General features: G+C 46.9%; 2 protein-coding genes across 3 annotated transcripts in view; one reads left to right on the top strand and one right to left on the bottom strand.

Annotated features, from left to right (window-relative positions):
- Positions 1-13,671, top strand: part of OSBPL10 (oxysterol binding protein like 10) — a 2,898,140-nt gene that overhangs the window by 164,717 nt on the left and 2,719,752 nt on the right. The window lies entirely within an intron of this gene.
- Positions 1-13,671, bottom strand: part of CMTM7 (CKLF like MARVEL transmembrane domain containing 7) — a 258,411-nt gene that overhangs the window by 70,296 nt on the left and 174,444 nt on the right. The window contains exon 3 of the mRNA XM_069648803.1: positions 12,591-12,689. Within this exon, the coding sequence (XP_069504904.1) occupies positions 12,591-12,689 (99 nt within the window). The remainder of the gene's footprint in view (positions 1-12,590; positions 12,690-13,671) is intronic.

The raw sequence follows: 13,671 nt of genomic DNA, 5'->3' as shown, positions 1-13,671 counted from the left end.
GTCCGTGCACCTCTGTGGTAAGTTGAGATGTCCAAACTCTATGACTTCCGGAGCCATGCTGCCAAGTTCATTGAGCTGGGTTGAGGGTGCACTGTTTGACCTTGGTGCTGGGATAGTAGGTTGTGCCAGCACAGGAGTCTGATGGGTTCGCACACTGCTAGTCTGCGCAGGTGTGGGAACCAAGGTTGTCTCGCCCACATGGGAGCAACTAGGATGAGCGTCATCGATTCCCTCTGCATCTTGTTGACCACTTTCCTCATGAGAGGAGTTAGTGGAAAAGCGTAGGCAAACATCCCTGACCAGTTCATCCACAGGGCGTTCCCCTTGGAGTCCGGTTGGGGGAACCTGGATGCGAATCCTGCGCATTGTCTGTTTTCGCTTGTGGCGAATAGGTCTATAGTGGGGAAACCCCACTGTGAGAAGAGATCTCCTACGATTTCTCTGTGCAGACACCATTCGTGTTCTTCTGGGAGGGGATCTCTGCTCAAAAAGTCTCCTAGTGAATTGAGATTCCCTGGAACATGTTGAGATGACAGGTAAATGTTTTGTCTGAGTGACCATGTCCAAATTCTCTGGTCAAGCCTGGACAGATTTGGCGAACGAGTCCCTCCCTGTTTGTTTATGTAAAATATTGCTGTTGTACTGTCTGTTAAGATCTGTACCGACAGGTTCAACAGGTGGGGTTCGAACGCTTGAAGCCTTCTGAAGACTGCCAGAGGCTCTAGCAGATTGGTCTCACACAGTGGCCAAGAATCATATCAGAGACCCTGAGCTGTGTGGTGAAGGAGGTGTGCTTCCCACCCTGACATGGACGCATCTGTAGTGACTACATCTTGCATCTCCGGATCGTAAAAGCGTTTCCCCTTTGACAGGTTCTCTCTTGTCCACCAGTGAAGACTTTGTACAAGTGTTGGCGAAACGACCACTAGATCGTTCAACTGACCACTTGCCTGAGACCACTGTTTCGTCAACCATTCTTGCATGGGTCGCAGGCGCAGGCGCACGTGGGGGACCAGGTAAATACATGACGCCATCATGCCTAGCAAACGCATCGCTTTGCGCGCCCTTATCTGGTGACCGGACTGATATTGAGGAATTTGCAGAAGTAGATTCCGAATTCTTTCCTCTGATGGAAAGGCCAACACCTCTTGAGTATTTAGGACAGCTCCTAGGAACTGTTTGCTGGTGCTTGGCATCAGGCTTGATTTTTTCTCATTGATAGTGAAACCCAATTCGAAGAGGAGGTCGATCGTTTTTTGGATGTTGGATCTGCAAATTACTGAGGTCTCCCCCGTGATGAGCCAGTCGTCCAGGTAAGGGTACACTAGGATTGCCTACCTGCGTAGGTGTGCTGCCGCCACCGCCAGTACCTTGGTGAATACCCTTGGAGCCGAGGCTATGACAAAGGGCGGCATCTTGAACTGGTAGTGCTGACTGTCCACCTTGAAGCGCAAGAATCTTCTGTGCGCTGGGAACATGGAAATATGAAAATAGGCATCTTTCATGTCCAATGTTGCCATGTAATCCCCTCTTTTTAGGAGTGGAATTACCTCTTGGAGAGCAGTCATGCGAAATTTTTGGGGCTTGACATACTTGTTTGCAGGGCGTAAGTCTAATATTGGGCGCATTGTCAGATCTTTCTTTGGAACAAGGACGTAAATTAAATAGATACCCTTGTTTACCTGGTTGCCCGGGACGAGTTCTATTGCGCCCTTTGCGAGAAGATTGACGATTTCCTCGAGGAGGATCTTTTGGTGGTCCAGGGAATGTATTTTCCGACGTGGAGGGTGGTTTCGGGGGCGCTCTAGCAGTTCGATGCAGTATCCTGCGGACACTGTGGACAGCACCCATCTGTCTGATGTGATCCCTTCCCATGCTTGGGTGAAGTTGGAAATGCGCCCCCCTACTGGGGATGCGTGGGAAGGGACCCTGAGCAGAACGTCACTGCTTTGCGGGAGGCGTAGCGCCTCTGCCGGGGCTGCCTCTACCTCTACAATGGCTCCTTTTGTTACCTCTGCCGTAACTCTGGTTAGTCTGCTGGTTGCCACCCCATGATGTACCCTGTCCCTGTGCATAATTGGAGCCCCTCTGTGAATTTTGGCCTCGTGAGTGACGAAAATTACTATTCCCTCTTTGATTAGGGGGCTTATTTGTCAATTGTCCCAGGGACTTTAGAGTATCATACTCGTTTTTGGCAGTTTTCAGTGCGTCCTCTACCGCTTTGCCAAACAAGGCATTCGGCTCCACCGGCATGTTAATAAGGGTTGCCTGGGTCACGGGCTTAAACCCTGACTGTCTTATCCAAGCGTGCCTTTTAATGACCATGCTCTCTGCTATGAGCTGGCCAGCATTATCTGCAGTGTCAAATGTTGTTTTTAGGATGCAACCTGACACGGCTCTACCCTCTGAAGCGATCTGGCCAAGTGACCCTTTAGTGGTTCTGGTGCAGAGTCAATGAGAGCAGCTACCTGCTCCCACTGGTGGCAATTATAGCTTGCCAGCAGAGTGGTGATGTTAAAGATTCTCGCTTGGTAAGCGGAAGTGGAGGCTACCTTCCTTCCCAACCCATACATTCTCTTGCTCTCCTTGTCTGGAGGAGCCTCAGAAGATGATAGCGGTGTCCCCGCTCTCTTTCTGGTGTTAGTATTTACTAAGGAGGCAGGATTTAGTTGACTCCTTATGTAAAGAGGGTCTGACTAGGCGACCCTGAACAACATCTCAATTCTGGGGTTTACAGCCCTGGTGAGATTAGGATTAAGAAGGGAAGGATCAATTCTACGTTGGATTGATTTGAGAATAGGAATGGCTTGAGCAATGGGCTTCCCACTAGTTCTTCTGCGAAGTCTCTTTCCTCTTGTGCCCCCTGAGTGTCAATGCCAAAGTGCTCTGCCGCTCTAGCCAAGAACTCATTTAGCAGGGGCTGGTTATCTACTGGAGAGTCAGTAACCTGAGGTTCCTTGTGGACAGGGGAGTCTATATTGTAGACCTCAGCGACGTCTTCCTCCTCCCCATCCTGGCCCTCTTAATCTCCATAATAATCTACCCCCGTTTGGTCGTCCAACATTTCTACGTCTGGATCCTCAGTATAAAGTTGAGGATTCTCACTGTACTGTTGATAAGGCTGTACGTACTAAGGGTCTGAAGTCCGGCCCTGAGTCTCAAACCAGGGTTGTTTACTAGGGGGCTGAGGGTCCCTGGAACCTGAAGGAGTAGCATTGTCTGGAGTATAACTGAGGAAATGTTCTGGGTTCTTAGAGTAGAAATCAGCCAGGGAAGACATTCTCCTCATTACCTTGTCTATATCATCACTGCTCCATTTTCTGGAGCTGGGGATAACAACCTCTTGTGAAGGATCCCCTTCTATTTCCCTATTATGAGGAGTGGGAGGAATAGGTTTGGTTTTAGGGACAGAGACAGGGGTGTTGGAACTTCCCTTCTCTGATGACCTATGTCTGTCCTTATGTGTCTGTGGTGCAGATGAAGAGTGTACTGACTTTTTCTGCTGTTTACCCCCTTCCCCTTGAGTAGAAGAGTGTTTTCCTGAAGTTTTCACCCTTTCTAAGCTTGTCGACGCCTGGCGTCGAGATTCGGGGGTACCCTCTCTCTCTTTCGAGTGTGCACGTCGGCACTCGGAGGCAGACGCCGAACGGTCTGCCGGAGCCGACTGCTGGTGTGCGGCCTGGGGGTGGAGGTCGGATTAGTCTTCTGACGAACGTACCTCCGTGACTTGGGTAAGCGAGGCACTCTTGGCAACTGTGGTCGGTTGCCTCGTGTCGTGCGGCGATCTCGACCTGGAATGCCCAGAGGACCCTGACTCCGTGGACCGCTCTCTCCGCGTGCCGAGTCGCAGTTGGACTTAAGTGTTTATGTGTAGTAGTAGTATGGGTAGCGCTCATGTCGCCCGGTGTGTTCCCCATAACTGCCCTGCCGGACAATCATCCGGGGTCGGGGACTAGCGCTTGGGCGTCTTTCAACACCTCTGTGCCCTCGCCGTACGAAAGTATGGCGTCGCTGCCATCACTGAAGGCACCCACTGCTTCTATGGCCTCGAGTTGCCTGGCGTGGTGGGCCCAACGTTTAGTGGAGCAGGCCTTTAGTTTTTTCACCTTAAACAGGCTACACGATCTGCAATTAGCCTCGGGGTGATCCCTCGGCAAGCAGAGGTTCCAGGTGGCGTGTTTGTCAACCCAAGGGTACTTGCGGTTGCACTTGGAGCAAAATTTAAATGGACTACTCTCCACATGCACCTTGTGGCAGCGGGCTTGTGTGTGTAGGAAATAATAAGAGTGTAGAGTATGTTTCCACCCCCCACTCTCCCTACTGCAGGGCCGAGGCTAGAGGCCAGAGCAGCTCTCGACGGTTGTCTGTTCTTCGGACCGGTGTCGATCTTTGATGTCTTCGACGTGGGAGTAGAAGAACGGGGAAATGAATATCGATTTTTAGCAAAATGGCTGAAAGCCAGGGATCTCCGCGCAATCCTTCCGACAAGTATGGCGGAAAAAAACAATCTGAGGTTCCTACACGGGTGAGGGATCATGGGTACAGTGGACGTCACACTAGGGATAGTATTACTGGCACGGCCTGTGTTGACGCCCATTTTCGAGTTTCGAAAAACAAACTGTAATACTCCGCAGCTTCCACTAGATGTCGGCCTATGCACAGCATGTGATCTAAGCAGATTCCACAAGCCTCAAAAATATATATATATATATAAAAAGAACAGGCATTTAAAACATTTTCTGATAGGAGTTTAGCATTCTGGTACACTCCGTGTACTGTTTCAAAACAACCCAATGAGAACGGGGAAGGGGACAAATACCACCAGGGATGGAACTAGCCTGTTTTGCATAATATCAAAGGGCATTTGGGTACATAAGAAAGGTCACAGATCTTTATATCTGGCAAATATGTCTGTCTGTGATAAAAGGGTTGTAGACTTGCAGTGCATAATGCACACTGCATGCTTGGTGTGCATTTGCCTTTTCACAACACTCATCCTAATTAAGATTGTTTGCAACCATGAACCACACATACGGATTCAGAAAGTCTCGGGACTTGAATATGAAGACAGAATGGCTGCAACATCAGTCACTCAATTTGGTTGGAAGGGCCATCCAGACATAAGGTTTCCTCTCTCTGTGTAGAATTTTAGCCAGGTCTCAGGAGAAAGGATGGCTGTGTACCTTCTCAGTTCCCAATGCACTGACAGATATCCTAAGATAATTCTATAGACATTATTATATACATGTTCAACAGTAGGAGTGAACCACATAGGTCCAGCATTTGAATATGCGCGAGGTGGGAGGAGCTCAAAAGAGAACACTCAACTGAAGAGGAAAGGAACGAGGTGGACTGGAAGAATGAATGCGCCGACGTACAGGCATGCAATCCTCACAGTTAATGGAAGATCACGCAGGCATCCTGTAACTTTAGATGGGTAAGGGTGCGGCCGCGTCCTCCATTTTGCGCATGCGTCAGACAGAGCATTTCACTCCATTGGCCGCACAACTTGTGTCCAAATGGCGGCATCCGTGATTGATTACCGTGTAAAAAGGGCCATTAATGTAAGTACATTTTCCAAATTTGGTGATGATGGCAGTGGTTGGAAACCTTGAAACTAATAAATAATGACAACACCAAACTTTTTTTTAAAAAAGAAAGAAAAACGAAATCTTCCAGGTGAAAGCAGCCCAACACTGGAATTCCTTACCACCCTCCTTAAGGACACTGCAAACCTACCCACACTTTAGACGTAATTACATTCAGTGGTTAAAGAACAATGACCAATAACGGACATCGCCTTTGTAAATTTTGTAAATATGTATATCCGTAACTATTTCACTGTATCCATCGTAATTGTATTAACCTATGTACACACTGTAAATTAATGTACAGCACTGTAACCAAGTTGAGAATAACCTTGCTGCTCCAGGCGCCCTCATACCTCTGGGTCTGGCGCGCAATATACATGAATAAACAAATATAAACAGTGTAGTTAACCAGCTGAGTGAGGTGCAAGGAGTCTGAAAAAAAACCCAGAAGAGAAGGAGCAGAGCTCACTATTAATCCATTAATAGATAATATGTTCAGCCAATAAAACATCAGCAGACTAGCAACTGAACATCCCTCCACGACAGAAAAACACACAAACATCTACCATGTCAGCAGTATACACAAGGAAGGGGTACTGTGCAATTTCATCCACTTTAACAGATCACTCATTTAAAAAAAAAATGATCCTAATGGCCGGATTCCCCATGCACCTAGGACAAGCAAGCTCGGCCTTGACACTTAAGGGGTTAAAACGGCCTGATTTCACAATGACATCTCATGCCAACCCCCCATAAAGCAACATATACAAGATGCTAAAACTTGCTTGCCTATTCATCTGACTGGATCTCCCCACCCTAATACTACAAGACCACCTCCGCCACCCTAATACTACAAGACCGCCTCCACCACCCCAATACTACACCACCCTAATACTACAAGACCACCTCCACCACCCCAATACTACAAGACCGCCTCCACCACCCCAATACTAAAAGACCGCCTCCACCACCCCAATACTAAAAGACCGCCTCCACCACCCCAATACTACACCACCACAATACTACAAGACCGCCTCCACCACCCCAATACTACAAGACCGCCTCCCCCACCCTAATACTACAAGACCACTGCCACCACCCTAATACTACAAGACCACTGCCACCACCCTAGTACTACAAGACCGCCGCCACCACCCTAATACTACACCACCCCAATACTACAAGACCGCCTCCACCACCCCAATGCTACACCACCCCAATACTACAAGACCGCCTCCACCACCCCAATACTACAAGACCGCCTCCACCACCCTAATACTACAAGACCACTGCCACCACCCTAGTACTACAAGACCGCCGCCGCCACCACCCTAATACTACAAGACCGCCTCCACCACCCCAATAAAACAAGATGGCCTCCATCACCCCAATGCTGCAAAGAGACACATGCCGACACTGTCACACCTTTCAGATCTAGGCCACACTGCTCTTTCGAATGTAAAAACTCACAATATTCACAAATAAGAACATTTCCAGTAATATAAATAACAGATTAAAAAAGTATACAGAACACTAAATAAATTACATTAAGAGGTATCCAATAATTGTCTTCCTAATCTGCAGTGTATTTATCTCAAAAGGTTCTAAAGCTATACAAGCCCTTGGATCGTGTGCTTTCATGAAACAAAAGCAAGCAACACGTCTTCTGTGAAGCCCTTGGAAGTCTGCCTTGTAACAGATGCATCCCTTGGCCTCATTCAATATCCAACCACATTTAAGAAAACAAGCATTGGCAATGCCAACAGTTTAGGCATGGGAAAGGCACTTGCCAGGCACGGCCGTAGTCGTATGAACTGGCCATTGATGGTAGCAGCTGCAGAATAGTGCGAGTACCTGCGCGTCCAATAGCAGTGCTTGGAAAATGCCTTATACGTCTACACAAGCCAAAACTGTTGACCAATCCCAGGACTACAGTGAAGGACGCATAGGGCTTACAAATCCAGTGGCTCAAGGTAGACGTTGTTAACAAATGTTTATTACACCAGTAGCACGTCTGCAATTCCAATTAAGTCCTTAACTCTCAGACGAAGTTTGATGGTAAGGCTTGAATAAAGTGAGTTCGAATAGTGCACATGTGTTATGGGTGGGCAGGGGCAGAAGCTGGGTGCGAATGGCCATAAGGATCAGCATGGTTGTGGGCATGAATGGGTTGGCAAATAACCAAACAACGCCTACAAGCTGTGTGTCCCTCCTCATATGCCATTTTTCCCCATCTAGAGGCGAATGCAAACGTTTCGGCTTATAGGTGGCGCAAGTGACACCTAGTGGCCCAAACTAAAAACCTGCAGTCCACTATAATCAGACTTTCACCAGATAAATCCAACTGAGATCACTCGCCTCCATGTGTGACCACCACATTCACCTCTCCTCTCCTCTCTTGTCCTCCGTACTGACGATCATGAAATACTTTGGACCTCAATGCCAAACGTGCGTCTCTCGCTAGCCCAGGACTCAACAGGATCTCCTAGAGTGAGGGCTTTCAGCACTGCACCCACCTCCTCGCCAGTGGACATCCCCCCCAAAGCTTGTTCCTACCAATTCTCATTTTTGCTACAGACCCGGTCTCCCTCCGATCCTCATCTCAACTCTCGGTGTCTGCTACCAGGTCTTTGATGATGAGGATAAAATCTACTTTTCCCTGCAAGCTTGTGGGACTCACTGCGCTACTGTTAGTGGATGCCGGATGGCCACATTGATGTACAAACATGTCAAATTTCAACTCAACAACATCTCCCCACGGTTAGCTAACAATACAGTTTGGGTGGATTAGGGATTTTAAACGCATATCTCCGAATATGCATTAGCACGTATGGGGCTATGTATTCCAGTTTCCAAATCCCCTGCTTAGTCTATGAAAGCGCTTAATTTCGGGGACTGCCCCCACGCACCAAATTTCGGGATAGTGTCCTCTGGCTCTTGTCCCCGGAGACCGAACTGCTCATATATTCCAAAGGATGGAATGTTTGGGTTGACAACCAGGTTGAGAACCCCATTAAATTAAATAGGTTTTTATATTGAGCTTTATGCCTCAGACCATCTTCTAAGTGTGCAACCAATTATTAAAGACAGGAACGTTTCCCCCGAGCATTCCTCCTGCCCCCGCCTCCATCGTGCCATATTCATTAGCACCCAGGGCTGGGGTACCAGCCAATCAAGGAGCTCAGTACGCAAACTGACCCTACTAGAGTCTGCCGGCGTTCCAAGCTGCCTGATGGCTGGTTCCCTGCCCGCCATCTTCCCCCCACCGACCCTCGTTTCTTTTGTTGTTTTCCCCCACCCCTACCTTCTACCATACCACTTACCTGCCGCAGCTCCTGTCAGCTCCCAGACCAGTGTGGCCACCATGGGAATGGAAGAGGGGCTCCAAACGGAGCTCCACATTCTAATTCCATGGTGGCCATGTTGGCTTGGTGTAGTATTTCCTCTCTGTGTAAACCATTAGCACCCATGTAGGAGACTACATGGATGCTAATTTGGATATGCCCCATGGTGGCTGGGCCCATCCTGTGGGTATCGGGCCGCCACCCTCGTTAAACGACCCAGGCTTCGCTCCGGCCCTTAACTTGGGTGGCGGCCGTTACCCACAGGGTGGGCCCGCCACCTCTGGGCTTATCGCCTCAGGAGATGCTAGGACATACATAGCACGCATATTTACACAGTGTTCTTTTAAACATCACCAGGACCAAAATATCTAAATAAATGCCCCATTTCAGGTCATTTGGGGACTTTTAAAAAATAAAAATAATCCATATTTTGCCTTCAGTTCCCATGTAAATGAACCTGGTTTAACAATTTGAGTTTCTAGAACTTTTTGTTTCATGCAATAGAGAATTACCTTGCTCAGCCTTAATCCAAACCCTTTAATGGTGCAGCAAACTGAATGCACACCACACAGCAACAGGGCAAAGGAGAACCTAGTTCTACGCACATGATCTGCATCAAGTGGAAAAACATAGTACGGCTTCGTGTCCTGGTATGGGAGCCCATACACGATTGCACCGTCCCAACATCTGCTCCCAACACAGCAGCCACCTCTGCGGCTCGTGGGGCAAGCCGGTGACACACATGCTAGTGGCACCTCAATGGTCGCCAACATCTGGTTGCCCTCAAAGACTGCCACTGCTTTAACGTCTATTTGATTAAACAGGGTGTTGAAGGTACTGTTATGCTTCTGTCGGGACAGATAGGGCAGTACAAAGTCATTATCGACCGCTGAATAAATCAGAATACTTGAAACACAGTCAATCATTGATACCCAGAGCCAGGGGCAATACAGTTATGTGACTGAAAGCCTGACCTGTGGGACCGAGTTAACAAAGGATGCGAAAAGAGGGCATAGTGGTCTTTTTTGCCTAGCAGCTCCTGGTAACAGGGCTATTAGCCCCAGACTGTGCATCCGGGTACTATGCCAAACCAATAGATTTAGGGTGAACAACAGGCCACTGAGAAATGCACAAGCAGCAGCCTTCAAATAGTCCCTTTTCAATTTCCAGGAAGCTTGTGAGGCCACAGGTAGAGTGCAGGGCCGGTGGAGAAATGGAGAATGACAGAAGGGGCGTGTAAGGGAAGAGCAGGAATGGCCAGTGATAATGAGGATTATTGCAGGAGGGAAGAGGTAGGAGGGTGTAGGGAGAGGGATTGACGCATGGCACCCCGCTTGAGTTCTAACTTAAGAAGTCATTATTATTGCCTTGTCCATGTATTTGTGGCTGTTCGTATATTAATTAGTGTGGCGCAGTTTCTGACCACCTAGCAGGATGATCCCCTTCAACCGGCTTGTTGTTCAGATTGCTCGGCTACATTAGGTTGGTACTGATTGAATTATCAGCCATGTTTTTAGACAAGCATTCTGCTTGGTCATGCACTTTATTTGTGAATCAAATGTTGCTACCTAGATATGAGCTCGCAAACATGATTTAATATGTATGTTTTAAATGTATAATGAAATAAAAATAAAATGTTCATGTTTTCTAATTATTTCTCTTTTTGTATGGTCTGATTTGTGGTTCCGAATTTGGTGACCCCTCTCCCTGTCGCCGGACTCCTCCTTAAACTTCATTTTTTCCACTGACATAATTTTGTGTATATTATTAGAGGTTTTGCACCCAGCATAACTACTGGAATGCTGAGAGCCATCAGCATGTATGGCTGCACCAGAGAATAATGCCCCGCCGGCCTCGATCCTTATTGGCTCTCAGGAGTCTAAGATTCTACAGTGGATTGTTAGCCTCATTCTTTTTTGTTTATTTTCAACTTTATTTAACATATTTACACAAAATTATAAAAACATAAGAACATACATGCAAGAATAGATTTGCAGGTAGTACCATATAATCAATTTCTGCATAACAGACGCCACTACCAATTGCCATATAACATTACCATAAGATACCCACCCCCACATCACATTTCAACTATAAGCCATAGCAGAAACAACACAGTAGACAAGACAAACACCCCCCCACCACCCAACCCCCGATATCATTGTCACACCTACAGAGCAAGTCCTACACTTTAATCAAACAAACTATTAAACAATCCCCACATTTCATCATATTCAATCTCCCTATCGTGCTTCAGAGCTTGTGTTTTTTCATACCATGAAAGTGTTCGCAGATCTGATATCCAATTTTCATCATAGTGTGTTTTTTTTCTAGATTTCCACACCTTCATTATATGCTTGATAGCCATCAACAATGCTCTATCAATCCAGTCCAAAGAATCACATATATTTCCACTTCTACTATCAACCGAGAGAAATATTACTGACTTAAAAGTCAGAGGGAACAAATCATTCGACACCAAATCAACCCGATCCAAAACATCCTTCCAAAAATCTAACACTCTACTACACGCCCAAAGCATATGTTGGAAGGTCCCTCTTGAGCAATTACACCCCCAGCACAAGCCTGTATCTGCCAATCCTCCCCTATTCATTCTCACAGGCGTCCAATAAATACGTCCTAAAATGCACTGATGGATGCATCTCCGGTTTACATCAACTTTGGCTTTCACCGCTAATCTCCCAGCATAATTCCACGATTCCTCAGGCAACTCCATTCCCATTTCTGACTCCCATTCCATTCTCAGCTTGTCCCAAGAGTTCCACATACATTTCTTTAAAGGCATCGACTTAATAAAAGGTTGAAACCGCCCCTGGTGGAGTGGTAAATAATTCACAGATTTGAGGTCTACAACTCAAAGGTCCATTCAACATCTGTAACCTCTCCCTCAGCAACTGCTCCAGAGACTTATCTCGTGAACTACCTATCGTTCAAACAATAACTAACCAGATCCTCAAACTGAACCATCATTCCTCCTCTCCAAACATCTTCTATCTTTAAAATACCTTTGTTGGCCCAACCTCTCCAATTAAGCATTTTATGTTCAATTTGCAAACCTGGATTCAGCCACAATTTACGCCAAACCATAAAAAAATAAAGACTGTCCACACCCTTCAATCCAAGAAACAAGAGCAGATTTCGAAACTACCATTGTTTCCAATTTTGTCCCAGATTTTGGTATTCTTCCATAGGAATATAAACAATTCACAGAAAAGGGAGATAATCTCTCCCACTCCATCAAAAGCCAATAAGGGTCCAAGCATCAGCCTAACACCCAACATTTCATACACCATTTCATTTTAGCACAAAGGGCTAATAACCTTATAGACGTCTGTTGGGGTCATCACTTGGGATAACTCTCCTCCCCAGCTTTTTGACTAAGCTGAATTTGGAGAAAGCATATTCCAGAGGCAATGACACCCACGCCCCTCCACCTAGTTAGATGAATCTTAAATAATCTGATGTCCTAGACAGGGTAGAAATAGACAAGTGATTAAATGCCAGTTTCTTCGCTTGACCAGAATGAGAGATCCCCCTGGCCCATCGACCCCATCTTCTGGTGGCCACAGTAGTCTTAGCTGCCAAATCTGCAGGCATTATGAGTAGTCAACAAATGATATAAAAAATAACTCACCCCTCCAGCCACAAGTCCCGGTAATCTGTGGCTTTTTGAAATTGCGACTATCGATGCAATGGCCAGAAGCAATGTACCGATTAAATAATGCACCAGCTCCTGCGGGGAAAGAACAAAAAAACAGGCAAGAGTTTACTTCACGCTTAATAAATTCTAACTAAGTTCACTAAATGGCAGAATGATCCAAGTCCCCCCATTCTACTCCTTGAGAAGACGCTTACCAGATGGGCCTCCAATTGGACGATTTCCAAACAGGTCATTCCCACTGAAGGGCTGGGGAGGGGTCAGTCTCGCATGTAAACGACCGTTTCCGGCCTTTACAGCATTTCAGAGGCACTGCCGGTCATGAACCTGGTGCAGATCCCTCCAAGCCGCTCCACATCTGGCCTACAGAGGCTAAGCCCATATGGATTTGGAAGTCATTGGGGCATATTTGGTCCTCTACATTCCACCCAGGCATGCATTTGGAAAGGAAGCAGCATATAATATGTGATTGTTTAGATCAGGGGGCTGCAACCCGAGGCTCTCCAGATGATATGGACTACAACTAACATGATGCCTCACTCTTGACAATGCTGGCAGGGGTTTATGGGAGTTTTAGTTTGAACCAGCTGGAGAGCAAAAAGTTGTAGAATCCTGGTTTTGATGGCAGTGGACAGTGCACTAAACCTCTCCAATGCACTGTAACTCCTTGGTAGAGCTCAAGTCCACAGGCCACGAATGACAGCGTATACATTTTCATTTCTGTGTATGCGTGAATATGCTATCATTTGCACAATACCACACCTCAAAGAGCCTTGGAGTGTACTTCAAGCCACTATCCGGTTCCCACTGGGACACAAATTAGGCTATGGCTGAAAAGAAAGTGTCCCATATTCACAAATCGCAGTTTGCCATTTGTCACAACAAACTGAGTGGTACCCAGGGTGAGACTTTGCTCTATTTGCTGCACATATGGCTGATGACAATGAGGAAACCTACCTGTTGAATAGTGCAGCAAGTGATCCAGCCGCCCTTGTTAGGCCACAACACCATCCAACACAGGCCTGCCAGACCAGCTCGTTGGACATTGCAAACCTTG

This window comes from Ambystoma mexicanum, chromosome 2q (genome assembly GCF_040938575.1).
Source record: "Ambystoma mexicanum isolate Mex_15411 chromosome 2q, UKY_AmexF1_1, whole genome shotgun sequence".
NCBI classification, from domain to species: Eukaryota; Metazoa; Chordata; class Amphibia; order Caudata; family Ambystomatidae; genus Ambystoma; species Ambystoma mexicanum.
Note: the sequence above shows the minus strand (reverse complement) of the source record. Positions and strands in the feature narration are given on the sequence as shown.